Source organism: Rhineura floridana, chromosome 1 (assembly GCF_030035675.1).
Source record: "Rhineura floridana isolate rRhiFlo1 chromosome 1, rRhiFlo1.hap2, whole genome shotgun sequence".
Lineage (NCBI taxonomy): Eukaryota > Metazoa > Chordata > Lepidosauria > Squamata > Rhineuridae > Rhineura > Rhineura floridana.
The window spans coordinates 97,481,662-97,509,531 of record NC_084480.1 but is presented as its reverse complement, the minus strand read 5'-3'; the positions used below and the strand labels follow the sequence as shown (position 1 = coordinate 97,509,531).

The window sequence follows — 27,870 nt, the reverse complement described above, 5'->3', positions numbered from 1 at the left end:
CAAGCCCCCATTCAAAACTACGCGCTGATTCCATAACGTTTTCTCCACATGAGACATCCAGCCGGATGGAAGCGCGCACATTTCACGCTCCTGAAGAGTAGAGAGCAAGATGAACTTTGGCACCCAGTTTCCTGGGGCGGGCAGGAGGCGAGGCGAGGCGAGGCGCAGTTGAGAAGGGAAGAGGAGGATACAGGAAAGCTCAGGAAGGAAAGCCGCAGAGGAGAAGAACAGGTGCGCAGGAAGAGTGCGCTGTCGCTGGCCGAACGCCTCGGTATGGTACTGCTCGTGGTCATGGGAGTGAGCGGCTCTGGGAAGTAAGTACCGTCCCGCCGCTCTCGAGGCTGATGGGAAAAGGGTGGCTGAGACTTACCGAGAGGGACACGAGAACTCCTTCGAGGCGGACAGCAGCGTGGCTACTCTATAACTCTCTCTTCCGTCCCTTCTGGAGAAGACAGCCATCGGCTGCAACTATTTTGCTCCTCTGAAGAAGGGGGCGGGTTTCCGAGAGGGAGGTTTGTAGTGGTTACTGCTGCAGCCGCCTCTGCCTCGTTCAGGTCCCCCAAGGACTTCTCTTATTATCGCTTGTGCTGGGGACCGGAGTACTAGAGCTGTGTGAAAGCCCTCTTGCAGGTTGAAGGTCTAAAACAATGGTGGGAAACTTGTGGCTCTCTGAAATGCCGTTGGACCACAGTTCCCATCATCCTTGAGCGTGGATCATGCTGGCTGGGGTTGATGGGAGTTAGAGTCCAGTAATAGCTGGAGGTCACATGTTTCCCTCCCGTGACCTAAAAGGTCGATTCAGGCCTAACGTCTTTTCTGTATACATGCGCATTATTATTATTTATTAGGTTTTTTTTACCCGCCCTTCACGGTAAAGCCCCAGAGAAGTTTACAACAATATGATAATTCAAGATTAAAATCGGTTAAAATAATCGAGGGGAAAAACTAAAGAACGCCCAAGATACTCTGATGTGCGGTGTCCTCACATGCTTTGTATGTCAGGGTTTAAGCTGATAAAGGAGCTGAAACTGGTAGAGGGTGCCCAGCGATACAGACACGTGTGACTTTCAAGCAGCAGTATAGTGGCAAAGTCAGAAGTGCAGGGTCCCTTCATGTTAGTCATAGTTATGCCCCTCCCCCTTCTTTGCTGCTGAGTTGAGAATATTAATGCCTTCTCTCACAACAGACATTCCTAGGAGCTAATAAGCATGAAAGGGAAGTGTTAGCTACTGAGAAGAGTCTTCTCAATGGCTGACTCACTTCCTTTCACTCTTGTTGGCTGCACTCAGCAGAAAAGATCAAGGAAGCATGTTAGAAAATTCTCAGTGGCCAAGACAGTCCCTTTTCATGTTGATTGGCTCACAGGATGCAAGAGACAGGGAGACCCTGCTCCCAAAAAAGGGGTCTAAGACCCCCTGAGACCCTGGATGACTACACCTCTGGTTTCAAGCATGATGTTGGACACAAGTGTAGTGAACTTTCACACCCTCTGGATTGACCAGCATAAGGAAATCGTCATTGGTGAAGTGGCCCTGAGTAGAATGAGCAAGAAAACAGAAAAGTGTGAGGTAACAAGCCTGCTTGCAAGGTGACTTTTCTTGTGCTCTGAAGGAAGAGAAATGGAACCGTTTAAAACATAAAGAAAGGCATGTGAATAGAAGAAGTGACATATTTTTTTCCAATTAGAGATTAAAAACTAGTTTTAAATATATATTTCATTACAGCTGCTGCCCTGGGGGAAAAAAAGGATTTCAATTTACAAATAGTGAGAAGCAATTCCACATGCAATCAGTTGCTAAGGATTTGGGAGATTATCCACCCCATTCCACCAGAGTTGCCAAGTTGGAGTCTTTTTAAAATCTCCTAAAATTCTTGAACTTTTATTTATTTATTATTAATAATAAAGAAATTCTATATTGCTCTTCACCAGTCATTCTAGAGCAGTCCACAACAATGCAAACATATTTCCAAATAAAAACAGTGCATTAAAATACAATAAATTACATCAGAATCCACCATGTACCAATGCTACTACAAAAGCTCCATATTAATAACAAATAAATGCATTGGAGAATAGATGGGTCTTTAGCAAGTGTCAAGAACTCATTGGAGTCAGTGTTTGCCTTATTTCAGACGGGATTTACTCAGAGTTTTCTTATGGGGTGTGTGAAAAAGGGAGACTCCAATCTTACCCTTCTGCAGTGTCCCTTTCCACCCTACCCATCTCTCATAGCAGCACCATAAGCACTTCACCTCAAGGAAATGCTTTGGGGGAACACAGCTACCATGTTCCTCAGCAAATAGGTAGTAACATCTCGTACCTCACACTTAACATAAGGCTTGTCCACACCAGAGTTTACAGCAGTTTGTGTTTGCAGCAGTTTGTATTGCCATTTATGTCCCATAGTCCCCTTGACATTATACTCAGACAGTACCAATTTTGATGCTTTCCCCCTGTAAATTTGGGTTTTCTGATATGGAGATTAGATACATTGAGGAAAATTGGGCTGCAAACTGCTTCACTCAAGGATGCAGATTATTTGTTTTGGGGTGGGTGGATCAATAGTCATTTTCTGCTGCTGAACTTTCCATATCCTGTACTTTCTCAATGCTTTCTTTTCTGGCAGTATTCAGATTTGCCTAAAACCAAAAAAGTCATCTTTTTAAAAATTGTTATATATATATTATATATTGTAATGGTACTCACTGGTACAGAGTACCGGCATCTCTGTTTTAGCTTCCCATGGCAACAATTGAGTGCTGGCATCCCCAACACTTTTATCAACATACGAGTAGCAGCACCTCATTTTTCTCCCCCAAAAAGCACCTATTCTTTTGATGCCTCACTTTTGCACAAAATCAGAAAACTTCACAAGCAAATCACATGAAAAAATTGTACACCAGATTATTTTGCAGTAACCTGAAAAGTATGTATTAAGACTTTATAATTGCTTTCATTTTTTTTCTAGTTGTGCTATTATTATACAGCCACGAGAGTGGCTGTATACTATAGCCAGCGGGGATTCTTTGCATTCTGCAATGTTAAATCGAAAATACCCCCCATGCCATGCTGATGCTTCCCATCAGCTCATTTCAAAACAAAACATTAAACAATTTATAGTCCTGAACTCAGAAACGCTTGCTTAACAACCCTCTCAATTTTCATGGCGATACACAAAACAGTCAGAGAGAATCGAGAGTTCAAAGTGTAAAAAGAGAGAGAGAAAAACCAGACCCCTTTTGGACTTTTTTCTGTCAGGTTCGCATAATCTGTTGAAATTAATTAAAAATCAGCCATGTTCACAGAGTATCTGTAATCTGTTGCTGACCTTGCCGATACTCTGACCTTCATCTTCTGCAGTTTAAAAGTTAAAAAAATGCCTGGCTGAGTTTTAATTAATTTAAGAAATTTAGCATTGAACTGAATGATAATGTCGGGCATGCTAGGTAAGAACCAGCTGTCAGTGTTCTAAAAGCCAGACTCGCAGCTGCTTGGCTTGCCTAATCGGGGCCACACCCACACCAGACCTTTATTTCACTAGACAGTCATGGCTTCCCCCAAAGAATCCTGGGAAGTGTAGTTTGTGAAGGGTGCTGAGAGGAGACTCCTGTTTCCCTGACTGAGCTGTAGTGGCCAGAGTGGTTTAACAGCAGCCATGCTGATTGCAGCTCTGTGAGGGGAACAGGACCTCTCCTAGCAACTGTCAGCATTCTTCACTAACTACACTTCCCAGGATTCTTTGGGAGAAGCCATGACTATTTAAAGGGAAACAGAGGTCAGGTGTGGATGTGGCCAGGGACAGCTTTGGTTCAAATTTGGGTGGGAGACTACATGTGCCTGCTGTAGAATAAAAAGGTGGGGGAAAACCCTGAAAAAGAATGATACTGTTCACAATGTTTTCCTTTTGGAAAGGAAAAGGGCTTCCCCTCTGCCCAGTGCCCATCCATCCAATCTTCTCCCCTCCCCCTTCGTCCCTCCCCTCCCTGCCTCTCCCCCAGGTCAGTTTCTCCTATTCTAAGCATGATTGAAGAAAGCCAGTATGGTGTAGTGGTTAGAGTGTTGGACTATGACCTGGGAGACCAAGGTTCGAATCCCCACACAGCCATGAAGCTCACTGGGTGACCTTGGGCCAGTCACTGTCTCTCATCCTCAGAGGAAGGCAATTGTAAACCACCTCTGAATACCACTTACCATGAAAACCCTATTCATAGGGTTGCCATAAGTCGGAATCGACTTGAAGGCAGTCAATTTCATTTTCAAGCATGGGTGCATGGGAGTAAATCCCATTGAACTCAATAAGCATGCAAATGATCAAACGTGCCCTCCCCTCCTCTTACTTCCCATCACCTCTGTTTTGCTCCTTCCCTCCTCCTTCCTTCATCCCTCTCCTTCTAATCCCCTCCTTCTCCCCCTCCTTCTCGTCCTCTCTCCCCCTTCCTCTTTCCCTCTACTCACCCCTCCTCTTCCCCCATGGTGAGTTTTACCTATCCTAGCCGTGATGGTATGGGAGTAAATCCTACTGAACTCAATAAGCATGCACATGATCAGACCTGCCTTTCCCCTCCTTCTCCTCTCCTCTCCCTTCTTCCTCCCCTCTTCCTTCTTCCTCCTCCCCTGTCCACTTCATCCCTCCCTCCCCATGGTCAGTTTTACCTATCCTAAGTATGATTGCATGGGAGTAAATCCCACTGAACTCAATTCACATGCAAATGACCAAACCTCCCCTTTTCCTCCCATTCCCTTCCTCCCTGCTCCCATTCCCCCCTCCCCTCTGCCTTTCCTCCCCTTCCCATCCCCCTGTGGTCCATTTCACCTATCTTAAGCATGATTGCAGGGAAATAGATCCCACTGAACTCATTAAGCATGCAAATAATCAATCCATCCTCAGCAAACTTGCACAGGATCCCATTTCTTACCTCCCGGATTAAAAAGCAGAGAAATTCATTAAGGCAAAAAAAACCCTGCGGTTTGAGAACATACCTATAGCCAACAGATATTTCTATCAAACATTAAAAAGCAGGGAAATTGGGTGACTATAGTGAATGCACCAGGGGAGCAGGAGGCCTGACCTCCTTGCTGAGATACTGTACTGCCCTACAAATTTGTCAAAATGCAAACACAATTTGGGTTAGTCTTTCACAGTTCAATCCACTTGCTGTGTAGCTTGGAAGAATTTGGTAACATGTGCCTATGACCATATGGTGAGTAGTGGCAACACCTGCAATCAGCCCAAATAACAGAAAGAAGACCTGCTGTGCTGATCTTGTTTTAGCAGGGAGGAAGCAACAATATTAAAACAGTTGATATAGTTCAGATAGTCACTTTAAATATGTTTTATTTAGTTTGCAATTTTAGTGAAGTTTCCTATACTGTAGTAAATAACTTTCTTTTGCTTCTGTTTCTGTGAATATGCGAAGTACACCAACACTTTGCAGCACTAAAAAAAAAAGCTCCAAAAACAATTGTGGAATAATGGTACTGACTGTTCTGCAAGTATAGTTTCCAATGGACATGAGTGTCTCAGTTTGCACAAGACAAAACAGTGAGAAGTGAAATATATTCTAGGAAAATTCTAGGTGTGCTCTATGTTTTTAATTGACCATGCCTACCTTTTGTTAAGTGGGTTAGTTTAAGCATAGCAGGCTGAAAACATGCATCTTGGGCAGGCCAAGATTGTTTTTTCCAACAGTTAGAGTCATTGCTTAAGTAGCAACTTATTGTAATCAGTCTGATTTTACATCAAACTGCAGATTCAGATTCAACTGTCAATGCCCCCAAAATAGAAAGAGAACATAACCTCCAGTTTGAAACACAAAAGGCTGTCTTCACCATCATATGACATTGACCAATAAAAAGGCGTTGAAATTAATAAAAATAAATTTGACACAGATTTCTAAGATGAATAATGAGAGAAATATAATTTTCTATGTTAGATGCTCTGTAGAAACGGTAGTAACTCAGGAAAGAAGCAAAGTAAGAACACCAACAAACATACAAAAATGTAATTCTCCATCTTTGGAGATGGTAGGTGTTGCCACCACTCACCATATGCTCAGAGGCACATGTTACCAAATTCTTCCAAACTACACAGCAAGTGGATTGAACTGTGAAAGACCAACCCAAATTGTGTTTGCATTTTGACAAATTTGTAGGCAATACAATATCTCAGAGAGGAGGTCAGGTATCCTTCTCCCCTGGTTCATTCACTAGAGCTGCTCAATTTCCCTCCTTTTTAAAGCTTGATAGAAATATCTGTTGGCTATAGGTACGTTCTTAAACTGGGGTTTTTGCCTATTAGTGAATTGAGGACCATAGGTATATCACACACAGAAACACATACTCTTTTGATCCCTCAGATTTGCACAAAACCAGAAAATTGCACAAACAAATTTGTATTTTTACATCTATTAGTCACAGCATGCTAATAAAATGATTTTTGTTTTATCCAAACCCCTTCCTATTCGTTCGTACTCGAGGATATGTCTAGTGTAGGTTTATATCAATCCCTATGGTGTCTATGGGGTACCATGAAAAAAAGATACCAACACAGGCTTTGTGCCACTAGCAGGCCAATATTCAAGTGGAACAACTTTACTCTATTACGACATTTCCATGCCAGGGGAAGCCATATAGGGTTGCCAGGTCGGAACCATCCAAAAACCTGAGAAAATGGGGGCGGGCCCTGGTGATGTCACAGGGGTGGGCCCTGGTGATGTCACGGGGCGGGCCCTAGTGACATCATGGGGCGGGCCCTAGTGACATCACAGGGCGGGCCCTAGTGACATCACGGGGTGGGCCCTAGTGACATCATTAAATATGATACATTGTATCAACCACAGTTGCTTGGAGCATACCATTCAAAAAAAAATTCTCTGGAGATTAAAATAGAAATCTTACCTAAAATAGGGTGTTCCTAGGTCCATCTGAAGTGACAAGGTCATTCTTTCTCACAAGCTTATGGTGATGCAAAATGGAAATGGACTGCCTTCAAGTTGATCCCAGATAGGGTCTTCATGGTAAGCAGTATTCAGACAGAGGTGGTTTACTATTGCCTTCCTCTGAGTCTGAGAGGCAGTGACTGGCCCAAGGTCACCCAGTGAGCTTCATGGCTGTGTGGGGATTCGAACCCTGGTCTGCCAGGTCACAGTTCAACGCCTTTAGGGAACATTTAATCTAGCTTACTTGCTTCTGGCAAGAAGGGTTTACGTACCCTCAGGCCAGGCCATTATTGGAAGAAAGGAGCTTAGTGTTGCAGAGATGTTTGATGGGAGCACAGATGGATGCCCCTGAAGGCAGCAACTGTAAGCATGTTTATTAAGGAACTAAGCCCCATAGAACTCAATAGGAGTTACTTCTGAGTAGATATGGTTGCAGCCATGTTAAGGACAAGGGAGGGCATTCTAGGCAAAACAGACAAATAATTGGGTGTCAGAACAAATTAAACCAGAACTATCACTAGAAGCTAAAATGATGAAACTGGGGTTATCATACTTTGGAGACATCATGAGAAGACATGATTCACTAGAAAAGACAATAATGCTGGGAAAAACTAAGAGATGGATTGATTCCATAAAGGAAGCCACAGACCTGAACTTAGAAGATCTGAACAGGGTGGTTCATGACAGATGCTGTTGGTCACTAATTCATAGGGTCGCCATAAGTCATAATTGACTTGAAGGCACATAACAATTTCTTTTAATATAAAACTACCTATGCCTGTGACTGGACCCTGTTGGTCATTTTAATGACAGCAGCATACTCTCATGGGTGGTGGTGGTTGGTATTTATGTGGAATCAATCAGTCAGCTTTATAACTGTTATTCTGACGCTACTGAACAGTGTGCAACTCATTCCTGATGAAGTAAAACCTACTGTAGCAAATTGGGCCTGAGGAATAAGGAAGTAAGGACTACTTCCAAAGTAAGACAGAAAAGGGGTGAAGAGGGGGATGAACAAGGTAGCATAGTGACTAAGTGTGAGGAGTAAAGTTCCTGGCTAAAATATCACCTCAGTGTTTCTGCATTCACTCTTTCCAGTATGAAAACAAATCTATCTTAACAGTCTGTTGTAAGGACACCCTAGAATTTGCCAGCTTAACTGGTGTGGGCATACAAGTTTGATGCACACCAGTTGAAGCTGATAAGACTATCTGCCCTTCCCCCTCTCCAAATCCAACCTAGAACATGTTAGATGCTCTTGGAGACATCTGCCCATCCACCTCCCTCTTCACATATCCCTCTGCTGCTTGTAGTGCAGCAGGTAGCAAATGAAGAAAGCTTTTTGTGTAGTGGTGGTTCCCTGCCTTTGGAAAGTCCACTTTAGGAAGACCTGCCTTCTGCCACCTTTTAGGTGAGACATCCCCCCAAATTTTAAAAACTAATTTTGATCCTTTAGTTTTATTTGGATTTCTTTTTCTACTTTGTACATTTAAAACATTTGAATAGTGCATCCAAACAGCTTAGAGAACTGGGGGCTCATTGTCCAATGGAAACTAAGCCACATCCAAGAGTACATTGGCGTTTCAGCACCAGGAAAAACCACACCTCTTTGCTCAGGCTTTTATGAGTATATGACGTTTACTGCTGTTTTGTCTGTTCTCATTGCTGGATATGTTTTAATTGCTGTTAATGGATTTTAAGATTTGGTTGCTGCTTAGAGGTCTATGATGAGTGGGATACAATACACATAAATAAAATAAATTGTATTTTCAAGTTTAATGCAGCAAAAATACTTCAGCCTGCAACTCTACACCCACTTACTGGGAATAAGCACCACTGTACAAAGTTGGCCTTGTTCTCTTTACATGACTATGCAGTTTGACTTCTTTAAAAAGGTGACCCAACTAGATGAGCAGATTAAGAGATTTAATGCAAGTACCTAAAAACTGAAGATGACAAGTGCAGTCTTTAGAGACATTCCCCTTTTCTTACCATGAACTATTATTTACTTAATTTATACCCTGCCCTTCCTCCCGCAGGAGCCCAGGGAGACAATTAAGGGACTGGCTTCCTACTCCAACACATATGCTTCCCCTAAAAAGGAGTCTTCTTGCTTCAGAAAGTTTTTTACCCATATGCAAAATCTGATGGGGTGGTGAGTAGGGCTGTAAGCTCAGCAAGAGCACGTTTTAAATGCAGAAGGGCCCAGGTTCAGTTTCCAGTATCTCTCAGTACAGCTAAGAACCTATTTGAAACACTGGAAAACTACCATCAACTACTTGTTGGGTCTGAAGCCTTGAGTCTGCAGATGTTGTTGGACTACAAGTCCCATCATCCATACCCATTAGCAAGTTGGCTGGGGATGATGAGAGTTGTAGTCCTACAACATCTGGCGGGCTCCTGCTAGGAGGAAGGGCAGGATATAAATCAAATAATAAATAAACATCTGGGGACCCAAGGTTGAAGAACACTGCTGTAGACAGGAGTTAGATGGACAAATGGCAGCTTCCTAGGAACTATGATTAAATTAAGATTTCCAATATGTTTGCAGCCCTACCTATAAAGAAACTTGTACACTTTCAAAAGGCACTGGTAAAAAACAAATAAACCACCTTATTGGAGATCAGTGTTAAAATATTTTTGCACATTTAAAACTATACCCCTTCACACAAACGCTTCCCAAGCCTCATTCAGGATACATACTATAGATTAATGACTCCACTGTTAGGTATGAGAGGTCAACTAAAATGTTTTGAGGGGTAATTAAACACAACATGAGATTTCTGGTGTCTTTTCAATGTATGATTATGGCTGGGAGTGAAAATTCTAGTTTGTGTCAGACCATTTGGTTTTGGTAGGCGAATAACAGGTATAAAGGGCTTTTTATTTAACAGTAAATGCAGAATACAGAAAATAGTATATAAAGCTACCTTTATTTAGACTTTTACAGAACAGGCCAATGAATACACTTACAGGAAGTTTAAAAACAGCAAGTCACCTTTTTACACCAACTATATTGCCATCAACTTGCTTTAGATGTTACAGAAATGCCAAGTTTTGGGATCAGCTTCCCCATTCAACAGGTATTCAACACAACATCTTAATCCCAAATTATTATATTATACTGCGTTTTTATTGGCATTTGAAGGTTTAGTCTGTGGCCAACAATAATCTAGTTTAGAAGTTACCTATAGCCTTCCTCCAATACACTGCAAAGCACAGAAATGAATGGAAATGCAGGTTTAAAAAAATATTCTAAGCATTACTCTAGAACTAGGAGAGAGGAAAGGCTTATGGCAATACTTACAGGACGTCTCTAAACAGATTTTAGATGGCCAAGTCATTAGAACTAGCCCGATGTACATACTTTACTCCCATCTATGGACAGTTAGTCTCTCTTTCTCTCCAGCCTCTCTCTTTCTCTCTCTCTCTCCAGCCTGCCACCCATAGCAGCAGTGGACGCCAGACGGGGCCAGCTCCTTCTTAGCCCCGAGGACGCCTGGCCGCTTCACCCCCCCTGCTGTGGGCGCCGCTGGGCAGCCGCGGCTGCGATGGGTCCCCCCAGCCAGAGGGAGGAGGGGTGAAGCCGCCGGCCATCCTTTCCAGAGCAGGAGCTCCGGGGCTAAGAAGGAGCCGGCCCGGCCTGCCCTCCACGGCTCCTGCTGAGGCTGCCCGGCCGCGTGGGCCCTGTCTCGGCCACGGTTGCTAGGAGACGGGGCCCACGCGGCCGGGCAGCCTCAGCAGGAGTGGAGGCTGGCCAGGGCCGGCTCCTTCTTAGCCCCGGAGCCGGTTCCCCTGCTCAGGAAAGGACGGCCGGTGGCTTCACCCCTCCTGCTGTGGGCGCTGCTGGGCGGTAGCGGCCGCGATGGCCCCCCCAGCCAGAGGGAGGAGGGGTGAAGCCACCGGCCATCCTTTCCGGAGCAGGAGCTCCGGGGCTAAGAAGGAGCCGGCCCGGCCGGCCCTCCACGGCTCCTGCTGAGGCTGCTCGGCCGCGTGGGCCCTGTCTCGGCCACGGTTGCTAGGAGACGGGGCCCACGCGGCCGGGCAGCCTCAGCAGGAGTGGAGGCTGGCCAGGGCCGGCTCCTTCTTAGCCCCGGAGCCGGTTCCCCTGCTCAGGAAAGGACGGCCGGTGGCTTCACCCCTCCTGCTGTGGGCGCTGCTGGGCGGCAGCGGCCGCGATGGCCCCCCCAGCCAGAGGGAGGAGGGGTGAAGCCACCGGCCGTCCTTTCCGGAGCAGGAGCTCCGGGGCTAAGAAGGAGCCGGCCCGGCCGGCCCTCCACGGCTCCTGCTGAGGCTGCTCGGCTGCGTGGGCCCTGTCTCGGCCACGGTTGCTAGGAGACGGGGCCCACGCAGCCGGGCAGCCTCAGCAGGAGTGGAGGCCGGCCAGGGCCAGCTCCTTCTTAGCCCGGGAGCCGGTTCCCCTGCTCAGGAAAGGACGGCCGGTGGCTTCACCCCTCCTGCTGTGGGCGCCACTGGGTGGCAGCGGCTGCGATGGCCCCCCCCCAGCCAGAGACTGCTGAGCCCCAGGGGAACTGGCTCCGGACCGGGGCTAAGAAGGAGCCGGCCCAGCCTGGCCTCCACTGCCACCGCTCGCCTCCACCCATCACCCTCACCTGTACTTCTGTGGGTGGCGGAAGCGGGCAGGGTCTGCTGCTGGAGGGGTCCCTGCAGGGGCGGCGGCTGCTCAGTCCTCGTCTCTAGTCCCTGCCTGCAGCTGCCTGACTGATAAAGGGCGGGAAAGCGGCCAGCCACAGCCCAATGTATGTGTGTGTCAATCACGCATGCGTGGCTGAGGGGGCCAATGAAAAGCCGGAGATTCTCCAGTTTAAAGGAAGTATTGCCGGAGGCCAGAGACAGCCCCCTTTTGCTGGAGACTCCGACAGAAAACCGGAGACCTGGCAACCCTAAAGCCATACCTCTTGAACTTCTGCTTGTCGGATGGCTGTTAAAAGCCCAGAGCCTTTGTCAGGAGAAATGGTGGCAACCATTTTGTTTTGTTCTATTCAAAGCCCTGCCACAACCATGTAGTTGGCTTTGTGTAGAACACACACATGCAGCAAGTTCTTTTACAGGCACAGTAGTGCTGATGGCTACTTGAAATTAGAATCAGGTCCCAGGACTGGATGAAGAGCACCTTATAGGTTCAGGCTTTAGTTACACTTGGGGAGCTCATACTATTTTTTCCCCTGGTAGTAGATGTGGCAGACTGCCTGTCATACAGTTGAAGAACTTGGACAGTATTATTTAGTCAAATGAAGGCTGCTGCAATCCTATGTGCACTTGTCTATGAATAAGCTGCATGGAACACAATGACCTTTCTGAATAAAAATGTGTAAGATTGTACTTTAAATCACACAGACTTCACTTATTATTTTCAAATACCGCCTGCATTTTGATACTGGAACATTTTAATCAGTTAATTAATGCATAACATTAGTATGTGTGTTGAAACTGGGTGTTCCTGCGGAGAAATTACTCCATAGGGAGTGCAGATACTAGCAAATGAACTCTTATATCTGCATGTTCTTGATATGTGCCGTTAAAGTGGCTTTCTTTTTCCTCAGACTATTGTTGGGGATCTTCTGATATGAAAACTTAATTCCATGCTGCATGAAGTAACCCTTGTGGGTGTGCACAACACCCACACAGGCGTGTCAAAACTAATCTTATAACCTATTGCCAAATATTACTTTGGAAGAAACATATCTTTTTAATCGACCTCCTTGCCATAATTCTACTGTTCAAATTGTATGTTAAGAGTTTTGTTTCAGAGGAGCAACTCCGTGTAAATCAGTTTTATATATAGGATTATTTACTAAATGTGGATAATTGTTGCTTGCTTTGGGATGTTTTCAAAGCAGGGTTAGCCAAATACTTCTCAAAGAATTACAGAAAGATCTGGCCTCTGTGGGGGAGAACATAAGCTTGCAGTGAACTGAGACTTGACTCATTGACCTTTAGCATTGAAAGCTGATATAGGTCCTATTGAAGCACATAGAATAGAACACCTCCCCTAGGCAATGACTGTCAGTCAAATTTATCTGTCAAAAACTATTGGTCATCAGAAAATATAATAGATACAGAACCATGGAATTGCAACATTTTATACAAATCAAGGTAAGACTCATAACGTATGCTTCTAGATAGTGGTGGCTTGTGCCAACTGGTAGAGTGGACAGCAGAGAGGCCAGCAGCCGGTGGAGCCAAAGCAAATTACACGCAGAGCCAGACAGGGAAAGCCAGTTAATTCTGATGTTGCCCCCATCCTCTTTCCTGCTGAGATCTACAATGGCAACACTTCTTAGACTGAGGAGGAAGCTGACCGGAAGTGCTGCTACCCCCTGGACCGGATGTAAGCAAGAAGGCAGGGAGGCAGGTGCTGGCTGAGGCTGGTGGGGCAGTGCCCCATTCACCCTAAAGGATCAGCCTAGTCAACATATGAACAAAGGGATTTTCATTATCACAATCTGACAATAGCACCATTCCTTTTTCAGAATGGTTTACTTATTTTTAGATTATTTAGAATTGGGGACAGAAATCTAATGTTTGTCTATACAGATCATTTAAGATTTAAGATCATCTGCCTCTGGTCTCCTCTGCGTGCCTGGAATGAAAGACATTAGACTGACAGGCATGCGGGAGAGATCTTTTTCAGCTGTAGCCCCCAAGCTTTGGAACACCCTACCCCAAGAAGACCGCTCTGCTCCCTCCCTGATGGTTTTCTGGAGACTTCTGAAAACAATCTTGTTCCAGAGAGCCTTTGGGAGGGACTGAAGGTAGAGCCTGACACTGATTTTATGATTTTATGCTCTCTACGTTAAATTTTACCCTTGTAATCCCCTTTAGTATCACTCCCTATATATGTGTGTATATATGTGTGTGTGTGTGTGTATGTATATGTATATATATATAGTATTGTATGTATTTTAATTGTATTTTATGTATTTTAATTTATTTTAATGTTTTTGTGATTTTATTGTTTACAATTTTATCATGTATGTGTTTGATTTTATTTTTGTAAGCTGCCCTCAGTGCCCTATTACAGGGTAGAAGGGTGGGATAGAAATATTTTAAATAAAATAAATAAAAATAAATCATGGTGAAGGTAATAGTCAGTATTCTCTATTTGTGGCGATTTGTACACACACACCAAGGAAGCTGGTCGGTGGCACAACAGTTAGAAAAGAACTGGGCAGGAAGGTGCTCACCCTTTCTCTCACTGCAAGGGTCCCTCCCCCTTTCTGGGAGAGAGTACAGTAGGGCCCCGCTTTACAGCAATTCGCTAATACAGCGGTCTCAATTAGATGCAATTAGACTAAAGCCCCACTCATACGGCGCTGGTTCTACTTTTACAGCAGTTTTCGGGCATCGCACCCCATTCTATTCAATGGGTTCTGCTTTACAGCAGTTTTCGCTTTACAGCGGGGGTCTGGAACGTAACCCTACTGTACCAATCTCTAGCAATGTTTTAAGTTAAACAGAGATCCCATAGGTATAAAACAGATAAATCCTTTGAGGTAGGTTAGGTTAGGAGGGGGAACTGTGGCTAGAGCACATGCTTTTCATGCAGGAGGCAATCCCTGACATCTCTAGGTAAGGCTAGAAAAGACTCCTATCTGAAAACCTGGACAGCCTTTGTCACTAGGTAGACCAAAAGTCTAACTTGGTATAAAGCAGCTTTCTAGATGGAGAGTTAGTTACCCAAGGCCCAGTGAACCTCAGACCTAAGCAAAATTTGAACCTGGATTACCCCTGTATTTTTTTAGCACTCTAGCTACTGCTCCAGTTTAGTTCTGGATTCAACACCAACCTGAAAATCAGCTGCCTTGCTGTCAATTCTATGCATGCTTTTCTTAAAAAGAAGCCCTGCTTAGTTCCAGTGGAGTTTATTCCCAAGTAAGTGCACTTTATAGGATTGCAGCCTAAAATCTCTCATGTGTTCAGTTTTTCCTCTCCAAGCGTTGTCTGTGAATGTTGTGAAGCGTTGTTGACTCACCAAGCTCAGTTATTGGGTCTGTGACAATGTAGATTTTTCTTTTTCATGCTACAGCGGGAGAGCTGAAATCAGTTTGTTACGGTTGAAAATGTTGCTGGGAGCCATATCAAAAGTGATGTAAACGTGAAAGACAGTCTGCTGCTTTTTGGGGGGTAGGGCGAGGGACAGTATGGCTGAGACTTTGAAGTTTTCCAGAGGTGCTATAATTTATAATTCTCAGAAACCTGTAGCTGTGTGACAGATATCTGTTCTAATGACTATGCACAATTATACAGTGTTTGAGTGTTCAAAGCACTTCACATAAATTAAGTCAGCATGCCTGGCTTACAACAACCATGTGAGGTAGATCAGTCTTCCCATGATATAGATAGGGATGGAGGTTGCACAAGAGTGATCAATAAATGTAAGTTTGCTTTTTTAAAAAATCAGTTTTTTGAGGGGAGGTACAAAAAAACTTTTGGGGAGCTAGATATGGCTCACCAATGTCTTAATATTTCAAACATTGCAACAGGAGACAGAAAGGTTTCCAACCCTGCAATTTGAACATAAAATTCTTGCTTTATGAATTATTTCTGTTGTATTTTCTGCATTCCAGCATCCCACCTATGACTTTTACAAACTTTTGTCTTCACCAGCTCAGACCACCCCTTTGACTGCTTTTCACTGCTATTGTCATTTCTCTGTTTCTAGCTCCTTCTCCATGAACAGCATGTACTCAGGACTGGTTTACGCTTCTTCTCCCTCAAAAGAGGGGAGAGATGATGTCAGTGCCTTATTAGGAGATCTGGTCAGTTCCTAAAGTCTGCCCAGCATTATATATTTGCATGTTATAGTAATTTCTGTTTCAACCTGAGCATTTGCATTTGCTTTGGCCAATAGACATCAATGAGGCTAATTGAGATAAATGCTCCATGAATCATCTACTTACAGTATTACTCTTATATTTGTTTTTTTATTCCCAGTTCACCAACCTCATTCTCCCACTTGGGATTTCTACTTCCGCAAAGTTCAGATTTGTAAGTTTCCTGGACATAGGAAAATGTATCTGGGAGGAAGGCAGAAAGAGAAGGAAAGTACTCGTGGTCTCAGGGCAACCACTTTGCTAAAGTGAAACAGGTCTGGATCTGGTCAGAGCCATGATGGGAGCCCACTTGAGATCCCCATATAAGCCACCTTGAATTCTATGATGGGAGAAAGTTGGGGTATAAGTGTAATACAGATTAACCATTTTGCAGCTGAAACACCCCTGGGTCCACCACTGAAGTGCCCATTGTGGCTTCAACAGAAATGCTTTTCAATAACAATATATCAAAAATAATTGTTGTTAATTTCTACCAGTTCTGTGACTGGAGAAAGGTCTAGGGACAGTGCTACAGGGTGTACATTTCTTTGGATAAGACAGCACTGGTAAGATTTACAGCATCTTATAATAGTGGTTACAAATTTTAAAAAAGCGTATTGAAAGCAAGCAGATTCCTGAAAACAGGTATCAAAACCACTTATCTTGCATCAAATTAACAAAAGAACAGTGTGGACACTTGTGGACTCCAGGTTGCTTCCGTCCAACTAAACTCAGATTGTATTAAATTGCAGCCCAGTCTCATGCAAAGTTAGGTGTCACCTAACTCCTTATACAATTGGATTGGGAAGGATCTCTTGTTGGTGTCTTTGGGCTAGCTGTTCTGTTCTTGGCAAGTCCCTATTCAGGTGCCTCTTAGCTCTTTATTTTTGCACTTGAGATGTTTACAAAGCTTGAACAGCAAATTCTACTAGTTCTGATGATGGGCTACCACATTGACAACTATACTTTTGTGGTACCTGTCTACTAGCTGATTGCCTCTGCATAGGAGTACAGCCAGCTTTATAACTAAGTTCTGGCAATTATAGACAAGATAACTGATATATCTGGAGCCGTTGGAAGAAGGTGTGGGATACAATAAACAATAACAACAATAATGATGATGTTGATTTTATCTAGTGCAATAATTCCTTTACCTAGAACTTGCTCTTTTTCCCTTCAACACCTTGCTTCTAAATATCTATTTATTGTTCAGGAGTAGATCTTGTACATCTGTGTTGTTTTACAGATCAACTGTGGGCTCACTTCTGGCAGATAAGGTACAGTTGATACATTCTTTGAATATGTGTTGTTGCTTGCCATTTCTTGCAAGTGTTTAAAGGCATAGTGTAACATCAGGGTGGAGAACATCAGAGCCAGAGGCCAAATGCAGTCCTGCAGGTTTCTCTGCCCAGCCTTCAGGACTCTCCCCTCTCACCAACCACTCCACTCTCCTTGAGTGTTTTTGCCTGGCTGGAACACATCCTTGAACTCCGTAATACCTCTTGCCTTTCTGAATGGAGGCTAGAGACAGATGTATTTGTGTGTATATAAACTAGCCTACTGTACAAAGGTAAATTTACAATTGCTCCACCCCCTTTTGCCACTGGCCTTGCCCTCCACTGGCATGTGTCCCCTGGAAGATTGCCCAGAAGGAAATGCGGCCCTTGGGCTGAAATAGGTGCCCCACCTTTGGCATAACTGCTGCATGCCAGGGCCCAGTGGAATCAGGGGATCTAGATAATGGAATGAGAGATCACTGATGTGACTGGTCTACCGACATTTTCATAGGGTTTGTTGGCATGTCAGTGCCAAACCACCACCATTATTTTGGCTTTCAGAAGTACAGTAAGTCTTGCAACCATTCCTATTATGTTGTAGCGAGTAGCCAAAGAAAAAATTTCCATTTATGTGGCTTTTTTCCAACTTACAGATGACTGAGCTTGTCTCATCTCCAAGTCAAGAAAGGGTAAAGCAGAGGAGGGAAACCTCAGCCCTGGGGCCAAATGCAACCTTCCAGGACTCTCTATCCAGCCCTCGGGACTCTGCCCTGGCTACACCCTCCACAGACCACATTTATTTTTCCACCCAATTTTGCCTCTGGCGTTGTCCACCACCGGCAACTGCCCCTTGGAAGATTGCTCACAAGGGAATGCTTAGGCTAAAAAAGGTCCCGCTCCCCTAGTGTAAAGAATAGTATTATAAAATAGTTTTAATGGGTAAAGAAAGATAACCAACATCCACTAGATGCTATTTCTTCCCCCTTATCACAGAGCTTAAATTTACAGGAAATGTATTACATGAATGGCGACTCATTTTGTGATGTTAAGGATTCTGTAATCATTTATATTAAGATTTGTTGCTGCTAAATTATTCTGCTTATGCTAAAGTAATCCATTGTAACAATTCCTATATAGCTAGGATGGAAATTCTATGATGGCGATGACTATCATCCAGAGGAGAACAGAAAGAAAATGGCAGAAGGAATACCTCTGAATGATCAGGTATTGCATATACTCCAGAGGCCAAAGAACTCTTTGAAATAGTAGTTGTTGGACTGCCTTCAAGTCGATCCCAACTTATGGTGTTTTCATGGTAAGCGGTTTTCAGAGGTGGTTTACCATTGCCTTCCTCTGAGGCTGAGAGGCAGTGACTGGCCCAAGGTCACCCAGTGAGCTTCATGGCTGTGTGGGGATTTGAACCCTGGTCTCCCAGGCCCTAGTCCAACACCTTAATCACTACACCACATGGGCTTGCCTTTGAAATAGTAAACAAGGTTAATTGATTACAGAATAACCATATGGTAATACTCCCATTGTTCTTTTGCATTTTACAGTAGCTTAGCTCTGAAGGATTGCTGCAGTGCCCGTGGACTGAGCTCTATATTAAATTAACTAAGGCTGTAATCCTATACACCCTCACCTGGAAGTGAGCTCCACTAAACAGTGAGACTTACTTCTGAGTAAACATGCACAATGAATAAACATTACAAGCTACATGTGAATAGGTGAGCCATAAGTGTTTTTCATCGGATACAACTTGGGGTTGTATCCAGCTAAATCACTATGTGCATGGAATGACTTCCACGAGCGCAGTGCAACTTCCTCTCTCTCTCCTCTCCCTGTGCCCGCCTTGCACTGCTCCCACATCTGCTCTGGAGGGAAATCTCAGAGGATTGGGGGGGGTGCAGAGAGAGAAGAGGGAGGGTATGTTCCATTGCACATGTTGAGGTTGTTCCACACACGCAGTGATTTAGTGATACAACCATTTTTAAATCCTTCCAGTGCAAGAATTACACATGCATTTAACTCTGGCATTGCAGTCAGTGGGACTCTAAAGTGCTTGATAGCATAATTTTATGCACATTTACCCAGAAACAAGTCCCACTGCATTCAGTGGTGGTTACTCCAAGGTAAGTGTATATCATAGGGGTAACCAATGTGATATCCTCCAGATGTTACATTGCAGCATAGACAGGGATGATGGGAGTTGTCCACCAACATCTGGAGGGAGCCACGTTGACTCTCCCTGGTGGATAGGATTGCAGCCTCACTGGTTGGATGAGTTAGTGAGAGTGAAACAGGACAAAAACATTACATTTTACATTAGTGCAAACCACAATGAAGTAGAAACAGTTGCACTGAATCAGTTTCCTAAGGCATATTCTATAATACTTCTTTAGGTTTAATCCTTTGGAAGCCACTATAGCTATACTGCTAAACATGGTATGCAAACTGCCCTCTTTGCAGTGTTCTGTTACCAACTCAAATGAGAGAAACAGCTTTAGTGTGTCTTATGTGCATATCTACATTATCCTTAATCCCAATGGTTCTTCCTGTTTCATTTTATAGCCAGTAGTGTCAGGGCTGCTTTTTGTTCCACATACACAAGTTGACAGGAACTGCCTATGAAATTAAGCTAAAAACATATAAAATCAGACCACCACAAGTGCCTTTTAAAAGGAAGCTACATATACTAGTAATATCAACCACTGTTTTTGGATGTGTCAGACCAAAAGCAGACTTCACTTATACCACTGCAAACATGTTACATAAAACTTTGCAACCATTTTGTCATATTTGGAAATGGCTACCTCCTATAAATGGATCAATTATGCTACATCCAGCAACTCAAATGTGCATTGTACTATGCAATTTTTACATAGCTGAACTCAGATGATTTACTAAGGATGTCAGGAGAAGAAACAAAAACATTTTAAAAATGTGTGTGACCATCTTTTATAGGTGTCTATTTCAGGCCTTAATCAACAAGTACGAAGTCTGCCAAAACTGCTATAGAAAGCTTATGCCAGTAAAGGCATGACATGATTTCCTGAGAAAACTGGTGATATGAAACTGCGAAGGCTGGCCTGATGGGAGGAGAGGGGGGTGCTTTATAGTGAATGAAGTCTCCCACCTCCTTCCCAACCCGGCAGTCTTTCAAGCTGTCATTTTAAAAACTTGTCTTAACACAAGCTAGACAGAAAGCTGAAGCTTTAAATGCTAAACAATTACAAAGAAACTTGCAGGCAATGTGAAGCTTAAATTGGATTATATTGAGAAGCTGATCAATCATTTTGATTATATTTGCCATTCTCATCTGTGCCAAGTGAACTAGCAGGCAGAAGGTATTCCCTCACTAAAGAGTAGTATTGGAGCAAATGCAGCTATGATGATTTGTGATTGCCATTTGCATAAGGATGCTATGTTGTGCTTCTGGCAGAAAACGTAAAGGGGTTTGAGAAGCCTCTGCAAATGTTAGAGGAGTTGTCATTTCAGGTGAAATGGCAGAGTATGGTGACGCTAGTCTGTCTTGTTGTTTTTTTAGGACAGGATCCCATGGCTTTCCCATCTGCATGATATATTAATGAGGTAAGAAAATGGCTAAGTCACATAACACACTTGTCAGTGTTGTGTGGCAGAATGTTGCTTGAACATAGAATTCATTCTCTTAAGTTTTGTTTACATAAAAAAGAATTTACAAGTTTTTAGTCCCTAAAATTGTAAAACTAAGCTGGATTTTCAGTAGTCAGAGCTTGATCTTAAATGGCTTGCACAATTCTGCTCCTATGGGTAAAAACTAGTATCTTGATTTGCGTACACATAATTGCTTATAGTGAGAGCATACTATTAGAAAACCAGTAGATTATAGGCTAGCGTTGAAGAACCTTTGGCCCTCCAGGTGTTGTTGGACTCCAATTCCAATCAGCTTCGGCCAGCACGGCCAATGGTTAGGGGTGATGGGAGTTGTAGTTCAGCAATACCAGAAGGGCCAAAGGTTCCCAAGCTCTGCTATAGGCCTAAGATACTTGCATTTGAGCCTTTGTTCTGCTGTAACTTGTTGGGTGATCTAGCACACTGACAATAAAGGACTGAAGTACAGGATAGAAGTCACAAAACATAGCCATTGTGGGAATATACAACAGCATGGGGGGGAATCACGTGACTAAATGCACCTATGTCAAAATTCCTTGCTTGTGGGGCAACTACTGTATTAAGGACAAAGTCTCTACCCCGGCCTTATCATGCTAGTTTTCTACATGGAGGGATTTTGTACAGGGGAGAATTCAGTAATACTAGTGTTTAAATGGTGATACAAACAGGGAAGATTCTTCTAAAATAAACCGAGTCCTAAGGCAGCTAAACCACTATGCTAATGACATTCTACTGAGGCGTATAAGTACTAATAAATTATTCTTTTTGAAGGGAACATGCAACAGGACAAAATGCAATTTTAGCCTGCTCAGCTCTGAAAAAAATGTATAGAGGCATCTTGGAGAATGGAGCTACGGATAGTCAACAAGAAGGGCCCATCCTGCGAAAGATTCTTTTTGTCCACTTAGCTGGGCCTATGGACCTAATTGCTAACAGACTAGGAAAAAGGAGGGGGCATTTTATGCCACTTGCTCTACTACAGTCTCAGTTTGATACTCTTGAGCCTCCATCAGTCCCAGAAAAATTTATTACTATTAGTTTAGAAAAGTCTGTTTTAGAAATAGTATCTGAAATTGAAGAATATATAAGAAGCTTGGATTGATATTTGCGCCAAGTTGGTTCCTAAATTACATCTCAAAATAAGACTTGTCTCTAGTAAAATTTCTCTTTTTCATTAAACAATACAATTTTATATATTTACTTTATTATTCTCTTATGAAGAGCACAACATTAAAGACAATTTAGTTATATGGTATTTAACTTCCTTCTTTACACAAGCCAAATTTGTGGGAATTTTAAAAAGCACTTCCTGTGTTCCACTGATGTGAACTGCAACTGAAGATGGAAGTATAATTTTTAGAAGGCAGCTTACAGAACAAGAATATACTCAAGTTACACCTACTGGATGGGGATAGGCTTGTTCCCAAGTCTCTCCTTTGTGTTGGCAGAGCACAAGGCTTTGATCTCAGAAAAAAAATGCCAGTATAGCAATATTTTCTTGGTGGCAGCAACTACTGTTGCAATCCTTAAAGTGGTAGGAAAGTGCCAGCAAAGAAGATGGGGAATAAGGTAGAACTGGGGATATGGCAGAACTTATCCTACACTTGGTCCCATCCTAGTCCTCCAGCAATAGCATAGCATCTATGCTAGCTAAGTGGCATAAACTAAAACACTTTCAATTAAAGTGAAAGCAAACTCATGCTTACCACCTCCAGTTATTAGATTGTGGAGTTTCACAGAGTTGTGGTTTTTATTAACATCATATTCATGATATCAGGATACTAGAAATAGCAGTTGACAGATGTTTAAAAAACCACTGGGAAGAAAGGTATGTGAATGTAGTTCAAAGGGAGGAAACAGTATTATATTGATTGAACCAAGTCACGCTACAGCACAGAATCTACCAAGATTCACTGGTCCACATCTAGGAAAATTTAACCTATAAATACTTGCACTGATGTCAGCTATGAAGGGAACATCAGCTTTTTTCTCCCCTTCAGTAAGTCTACAAATGTCTAAGATATAGCTTTCTTTTAAGCACTAATTCAAGAGTATCACAAGAAAGGGCAAAGTTGTGAAGTCTTTGATGTTGCAACTCTGATAAGGGAGGCACACAAATTCTAACCTGTAAGCTACAGCTTTTGACATGAAATTATCTGTTCCCAACTGAAATCAACCGTTGTCTACAGACTGTGACCTGCCAACTCCAATAAAATATTACCAAATGGCCAGACCACAAACTTTAATTTGCTTGGGAAAAATGGTCTGAGGTTACTTGTGAGTTCAAAAAGTGAGTGACTTAACACTGGATATCACCCAATGTCAAAATCCATAATAAGCCCTGGTGCCAGCAATTTGCATTAAGACTTTATAGTTACTGTAGATTTTATGTACAAAACCTGTTTTCCCACATGCATAAAATTATAGAACAAATGTTTGCAGGCAGGAGCATATAGTTTAAAGCACATATGCAACTAGTTATTAATACACAAATACCGGTACATGATCTCAATACTTTAGCAACAGAAATGCTCACGCTAGCAGACACATCGTGTTATCAAAGCAGAATTAGGAAGGCAGAAAAGATCCTAGAGGTGGCATAACATTTGATTTACTTCAACCTGCCTCATGGAAGCAAAGGTAGAATATATGTTTTTCACTGAGATGTCTGAATGCTTAATAAACGCCAGCTACTATTTTAACAGTCACTTCATGTGTGGACTGACTACCTGAGGCTCATTGAAATTCAAATAAAGAGTGCCCTCTTGTGGTACTGATTGTAGGCAAGCCATATAATGAAACTCCACATTTTCTGTTACATAAACTTGCAGTAAGTATGTAGTCTAAAATGAGTAACTTGCATCTTTTTCATGATTTTTTACACCGTGAGCCACTTCATTATGTTTATCAGTGTTAAAATAAAACAACTTTATGCCTCAAGTACACAAACAAGGTTTGAGTTCAAATGCTCGACACCATTAGTCAATAACTGACAGTTAGAATGCCCAAAACTCAACTTGTTTTTGAATTCAGGGGAGGAAGGGCAGGATATAAATGTAATAAATAAATAAATAGAAATACTGGGACATTCAGTTGCTCTAATCACAGTCCTGGCTTCTAACACTGTACATGTAATTGTCAGCACCGTTCTTTTGAATAGATGTCTAAAGCACCTATTAGGTTCCTATCACAATAATTTCATTAAAATAATCCAATTTTTAATCCTAATTGTTGGAAGCTATGAAAAACATGTCAGAGGAGGAAAATAAAAGAATCCATAAATGAAGTACAGTAGAAGCTCAATATGACAAGTCTCACCATACCACAGATATACTGTGGCTATGACCATGTCCCCCAAGTAAAATACTAGATACCCTATTTTTCTGTTATACCTCATTTTTCATCCTTTGCTCCTTGTCCCTGGTTAGTACTCTGTTTGCTTCCTCTGGGTGCTTGAGTCTTTTTTTTCCTCTCAGCTTTAAAAAAAAAACTTTCCTGTCATCCCCTCCCTGCTGCCTTTTTCCTTTCTGGCATTTTTTTCCTAAGGGATGCTTATCAATTGAGCCTTCTCAGAGTTCTTTTGTTACTGTCTGTCAAGCTTTATTCGCTTCTTCCTTTCTGTTATCCTTCCTGCTTCTTCCTTCCTGCTCTGTAGGAACCAGTATACTGTACTTGCTGGCTTTAACCCTTTCTCTGCAGTTTTCATTATAACACAGAAGCCCTATAACATGGGTGCATCCTTTGTCCCCCCACTCTCACATTATGAGCTTTCACTGTAAATAAATTGGGCTCAGTTCCTCTCCCATTGTCATACTGTGTTCTGCCCCTCATCTCTTCTCCCTCCCACCCTGTGCAAACAGAACAAGGAGCATGTGTGTGAGTGTGACAGTGACAGAGAGAGAGAGGGAGGACTTCAGTATCAACCAAACATTATGGAAAATTGCCTAATTCTGTGCAACCCTCATAGTGTCTCCTATACAACCAGAAAGACTGCAAAAAATTGTTGGGAACACAAGAGGGGTGAGGGTAAGGAATGGCTTCCCTCAACTCAGGCCACAAAATCTTGCACTCAAGTCACAGGCTGCTGCATACAGTTATTCTACTTCCAGGGAATGGACCATAGCACAAGTGGTGGAGCACATGATTTGTGTGCAGAAACATGTTCAATCTGACATCTCCAATTAAAATGGGATCAGGTAGAAAGGTTTTTGCATGGAGAGCAGCTGCCAGTCAGAGTAGACAATAGTGGACTAGATGGAAAACTGGCATGACCTGATATGACACCTTTTGACACACATTAGAATGTTTGGGAAAAGAACTATTTCAGCCAATATGTTTAGTGCAGGGATTAAGAATTGTGGTCCTCTAGATGTTGTTGGACTCCAACTCCCATCATCCCTGACCACTGGCCAGGGAATGTCTGGACCCAGTGGGAGTTGTAGTCCAACAGGATCTGGAAGGCCTCAGGTTCCCAACATGTTATAGGGGGTTCAAAGGAGAGGACCTCAGAAATACATATGCTTCTACGGATTGTCAGAAATTTCTACAGAACCCTTTCAAAAATTGTTTAACAGAATGTGAAGAGTTCACATCAGTGGCAATAATCTCAGCTCTTATTTTATTTACTGAAAAGGAATCCTAATGTAAGGTACTGTTAGGGGAAATGCTGAATTAAGATGTCTCAGCCTTAAAGATGGTGGGCCTAATTTTTGCTACTAGAGATAAAATGACTTTGAAACTAGTTGCTCACAAAGAAGTTTAATTCATTTATTACCTGTGCACAAGAGAAGTAACTACCAATAAAAACCCAAAAGATATACAGTACTTTTACATGGTGGTTAAAAGTAATTAGAATATCACGTGACAGTGTCAGTGAAAGTATGTGTCCAATTACAAATCATAATGCAAGTTAGAATCTCAAGGGGATAAAGCCAAAGAGCTTTAGGCAAAAGCAGTTTTAGAGCAAACAAGTGTGCCCCTTCAATCCGTACAAAGATGAAGGTAATTTACAATCAATCTTTGTGAATATTTGGGACAATGTTACAATGCAGGTTTCTGTACAGTTGTCAAGATCAGGTCAGCAATCCTAATATTTTAAAAGAATTTGTCAAAGCGCTTCTGCTAAGAGATGCTTGCTAAAGATGCTGTAAGATTCTACTACATTGGTGGTATCTTTGCGTATTTCATTTATTCTGGCTCTGAGATGTCTTATACTTCTGCAATGAAGAGTTGCTTGAAAAAAATGTTTCTGTGTTATATATATTGTAGAGATAAAACAAGAATAGTAGCTAAATCAAGTGGTATAAATCTTACAGCATTTTGCTAGCAAGAGAGACATGCCAAGTCACAATAAGCAATATGTACCCACAAATCATAGCATCAATTAGTTTCCTCTTTTAATTTGTATTCTACATAAATTACTATCAAAGGCTAATGTTTAAGAAGCAACTAAATTGGACAGTTGAAGGTCAGATAAAACCTGGTCACCCAACTGTGGAAGCAGATTTCCTTTTTTAAAAAAATCACAATAAATGTAGAATGAAGAAGGGTTTGATGCATGCAACAACCAAGTGAAAAGCATTGATTCCCACTGTTTGAAGAAAACTACTGCACTCCACCTTAATGCATCAGACTGGGTTTAGTTAGAACAAGACAATTCCCAAGAGTCAGAATGAAATAAAGCTGGTATTTGAAAGATTTAAGAGCTGTTATCAAAAATAAATTACATTTTTCAAGTTTCAGAAATGTTGCTATGATGGCTGGGAACCCAGTAGCCTTTCAATGGCTGCATTGATATCACCTCCTGTTGCTATTAGCGCTTGTAGGTTTGCTTCACGGTTCAAAAAGCCCATTGCACTGAGCTGCTCCAGTTGCTGCTGAAATCTGACTTCTGGATTTTGCAATTGCTAAAAAAAATATATATATAATTTCATGTTATTCTGTACAAACACACTGACCTAACATACAAAACTAAAGAAAGAGCCCAAACTAGGATTCTTTTCAATCACTCTTTTTGCAAATAACTACTTTTCAAAACAAGGCTGAAATGGAAAATGTTGAAGCAGTTGCTTAAGGATGGACTGGTTTCAAAGTTGCAAGGATTCAAAGGTTTCCCCCTACTCCAAGGACACAAGCATTGATATTTCCCACTGGGACTTTCAAGAATTTCAATTGTTTTCTGAAACTGAGGTTTTAGTCACCAGACTTCAGTTATGCCTCTGTCTCTTAGTTTTAGGAACACAATGCTACTTGGCTTCAACAGCAGGAGGGAGAGTCCAGCCATTTTACCAACAGGAAATAGGGACACATTTTTCAGTGAAGTAGTCAAGGTCCTTGCAAAGGTGGCCCCAAGCCCTAAGATTAAGCAGAATCTTGAGCAAAGGGCCCTCAACAAAGGACAATGGATTGGGAAACAAAAGGAATCGTTTCACCATCAAAACGTGCAGCTTTCAAGCCTATTCACAAAGGAAGTGTTATTATTAAATGTACTAACTGCCCCAGGGTGGGTTACAACAATTTAAAATCCTGTATTAAAAACAGTTAAAACAAATTACAGTCACAGGAATACTGTGGTTCCTGAAAACACACATCTCAGACGTCAAAGGCCAAGGTAAAGAGGTGTGTCTTCAGCATTCGCAAAAAGCTGTGTAATGAAGATGCCAGATGCACCTCCAAGGGGAAGGAATTCCTCAACTTAGGTGCTGCCACCGAGAATGCCACCACCTCTGAACTACTGATGGCAGCTGAAATACCAGGAGGGCCCCCTCTGCTGATGTTAATACCTGAGAGGGTCTGTAGGGAAGGTGGGGTATGCTTTCAGCTATTTATGCTGATTGTTTATTTCAGTGATACAACAGCAACGAACAAGTAAAAATGTAGCAAACCTATTTTACCTGAGCATTTGCTCCAGCAAGAGCCTGCAACATCTGTTGAACAAACTGCTGGTGTCCAGTTTCACTGGTTCCTGATGTTGGGCTTGTAGTTTCATTTGGGACTGAAGTGGGCACTGCTGTTCCAGCAGGAATGCCAGTGCTCCCTAATCCAGCACTTCCTAAACCAGAGTTTCCTAATCCAGCTATACCAGCATTAAATCTGCCCAAAACAGAAGACACATTACGTTGTTTACATTAGTAAACAGAAACAAAGAATCATACCCCAATTTA

The 27,870-nt window shown here is 42.5% G+C and overlaps 3 protein-coding genes across 5 annotated transcripts in view; 1 reads left to right on the top strand and 2 right to left on the bottom strand.

Moving 5' to 3' along the window:
• FRMD3 (FERM domain containing 3) overlaps positions 1–677 on the bottom strand; it is a 240,238-nt gene extending 239,561 nt beyond the window's left edge. The window contains exon 1 of the mRNA XM_061627122.1: positions 371–677. The gene's annotated coding sequence lies outside the window, so the exon portion shown is untranslated. The remainder of the gene's footprint in view (positions 1–370) is intronic.
• Positions 57–21,955, top strand: IDNK (IDNK gluconokinase). 3 transcript variants are annotated; one of them, XM_061627136.1, is made up of 6 exons: positions 57–314; positions 15,898–15,951; positions 17,023–17,053; positions 18,191–18,277; positions 20,601–20,644; positions 21,479–21,955. In XM_061627136.1, the coding sequence occupies exons 1-6, from the start codon at positions 274–276 to the stop codon at positions 21,807–21,809; spliced, it is 588 nt and encodes a 195-aa protein (XP_061483120.1). In that variant the 5' UTR covers positions 57–273; the 3' UTR covers positions 21,810–21,955. The 3 variants fall into 3 exon arrangements, with proteins under 3 accessions (XP_061483120.1, XP_061483130.1, XP_061483140.1); XM_061627146.1 differs by lacking the exon at positions 15,898–15,951 and having other exon boundaries at positions 58–314; XM_061627156.1 differs by lacking the exon at positions 15,898–15,951 and having other exon boundaries at positions 261–314; positions 18,195–18,277.
• Positions 21,956–25,449: 3,494 nt separating this feature from the next.
• The window catches only part of UBQLN1 (ubiquilin 1), a 37,350-nt gene continuing 34,929 nt past the window's right edge, over positions 25,450–27,870 (bottom strand). Inside the window, exons 10-11 of the mRNA XM_061627089.1 lie at positions 27,601–27,799; positions 25,450–26,613 (exon numbers count right to left, since the gene is read on the bottom strand). Of these exons, the coding sequence (XP_061483073.1) occupies positions 26,458–26,613; positions 27,601–27,799 (355 nt within the window). The 3' untranslated portion in view covers positions 25,450–26,457. The remainder of the gene's footprint in view (positions 26,614–27,600; positions 27,800–27,870) is intronic.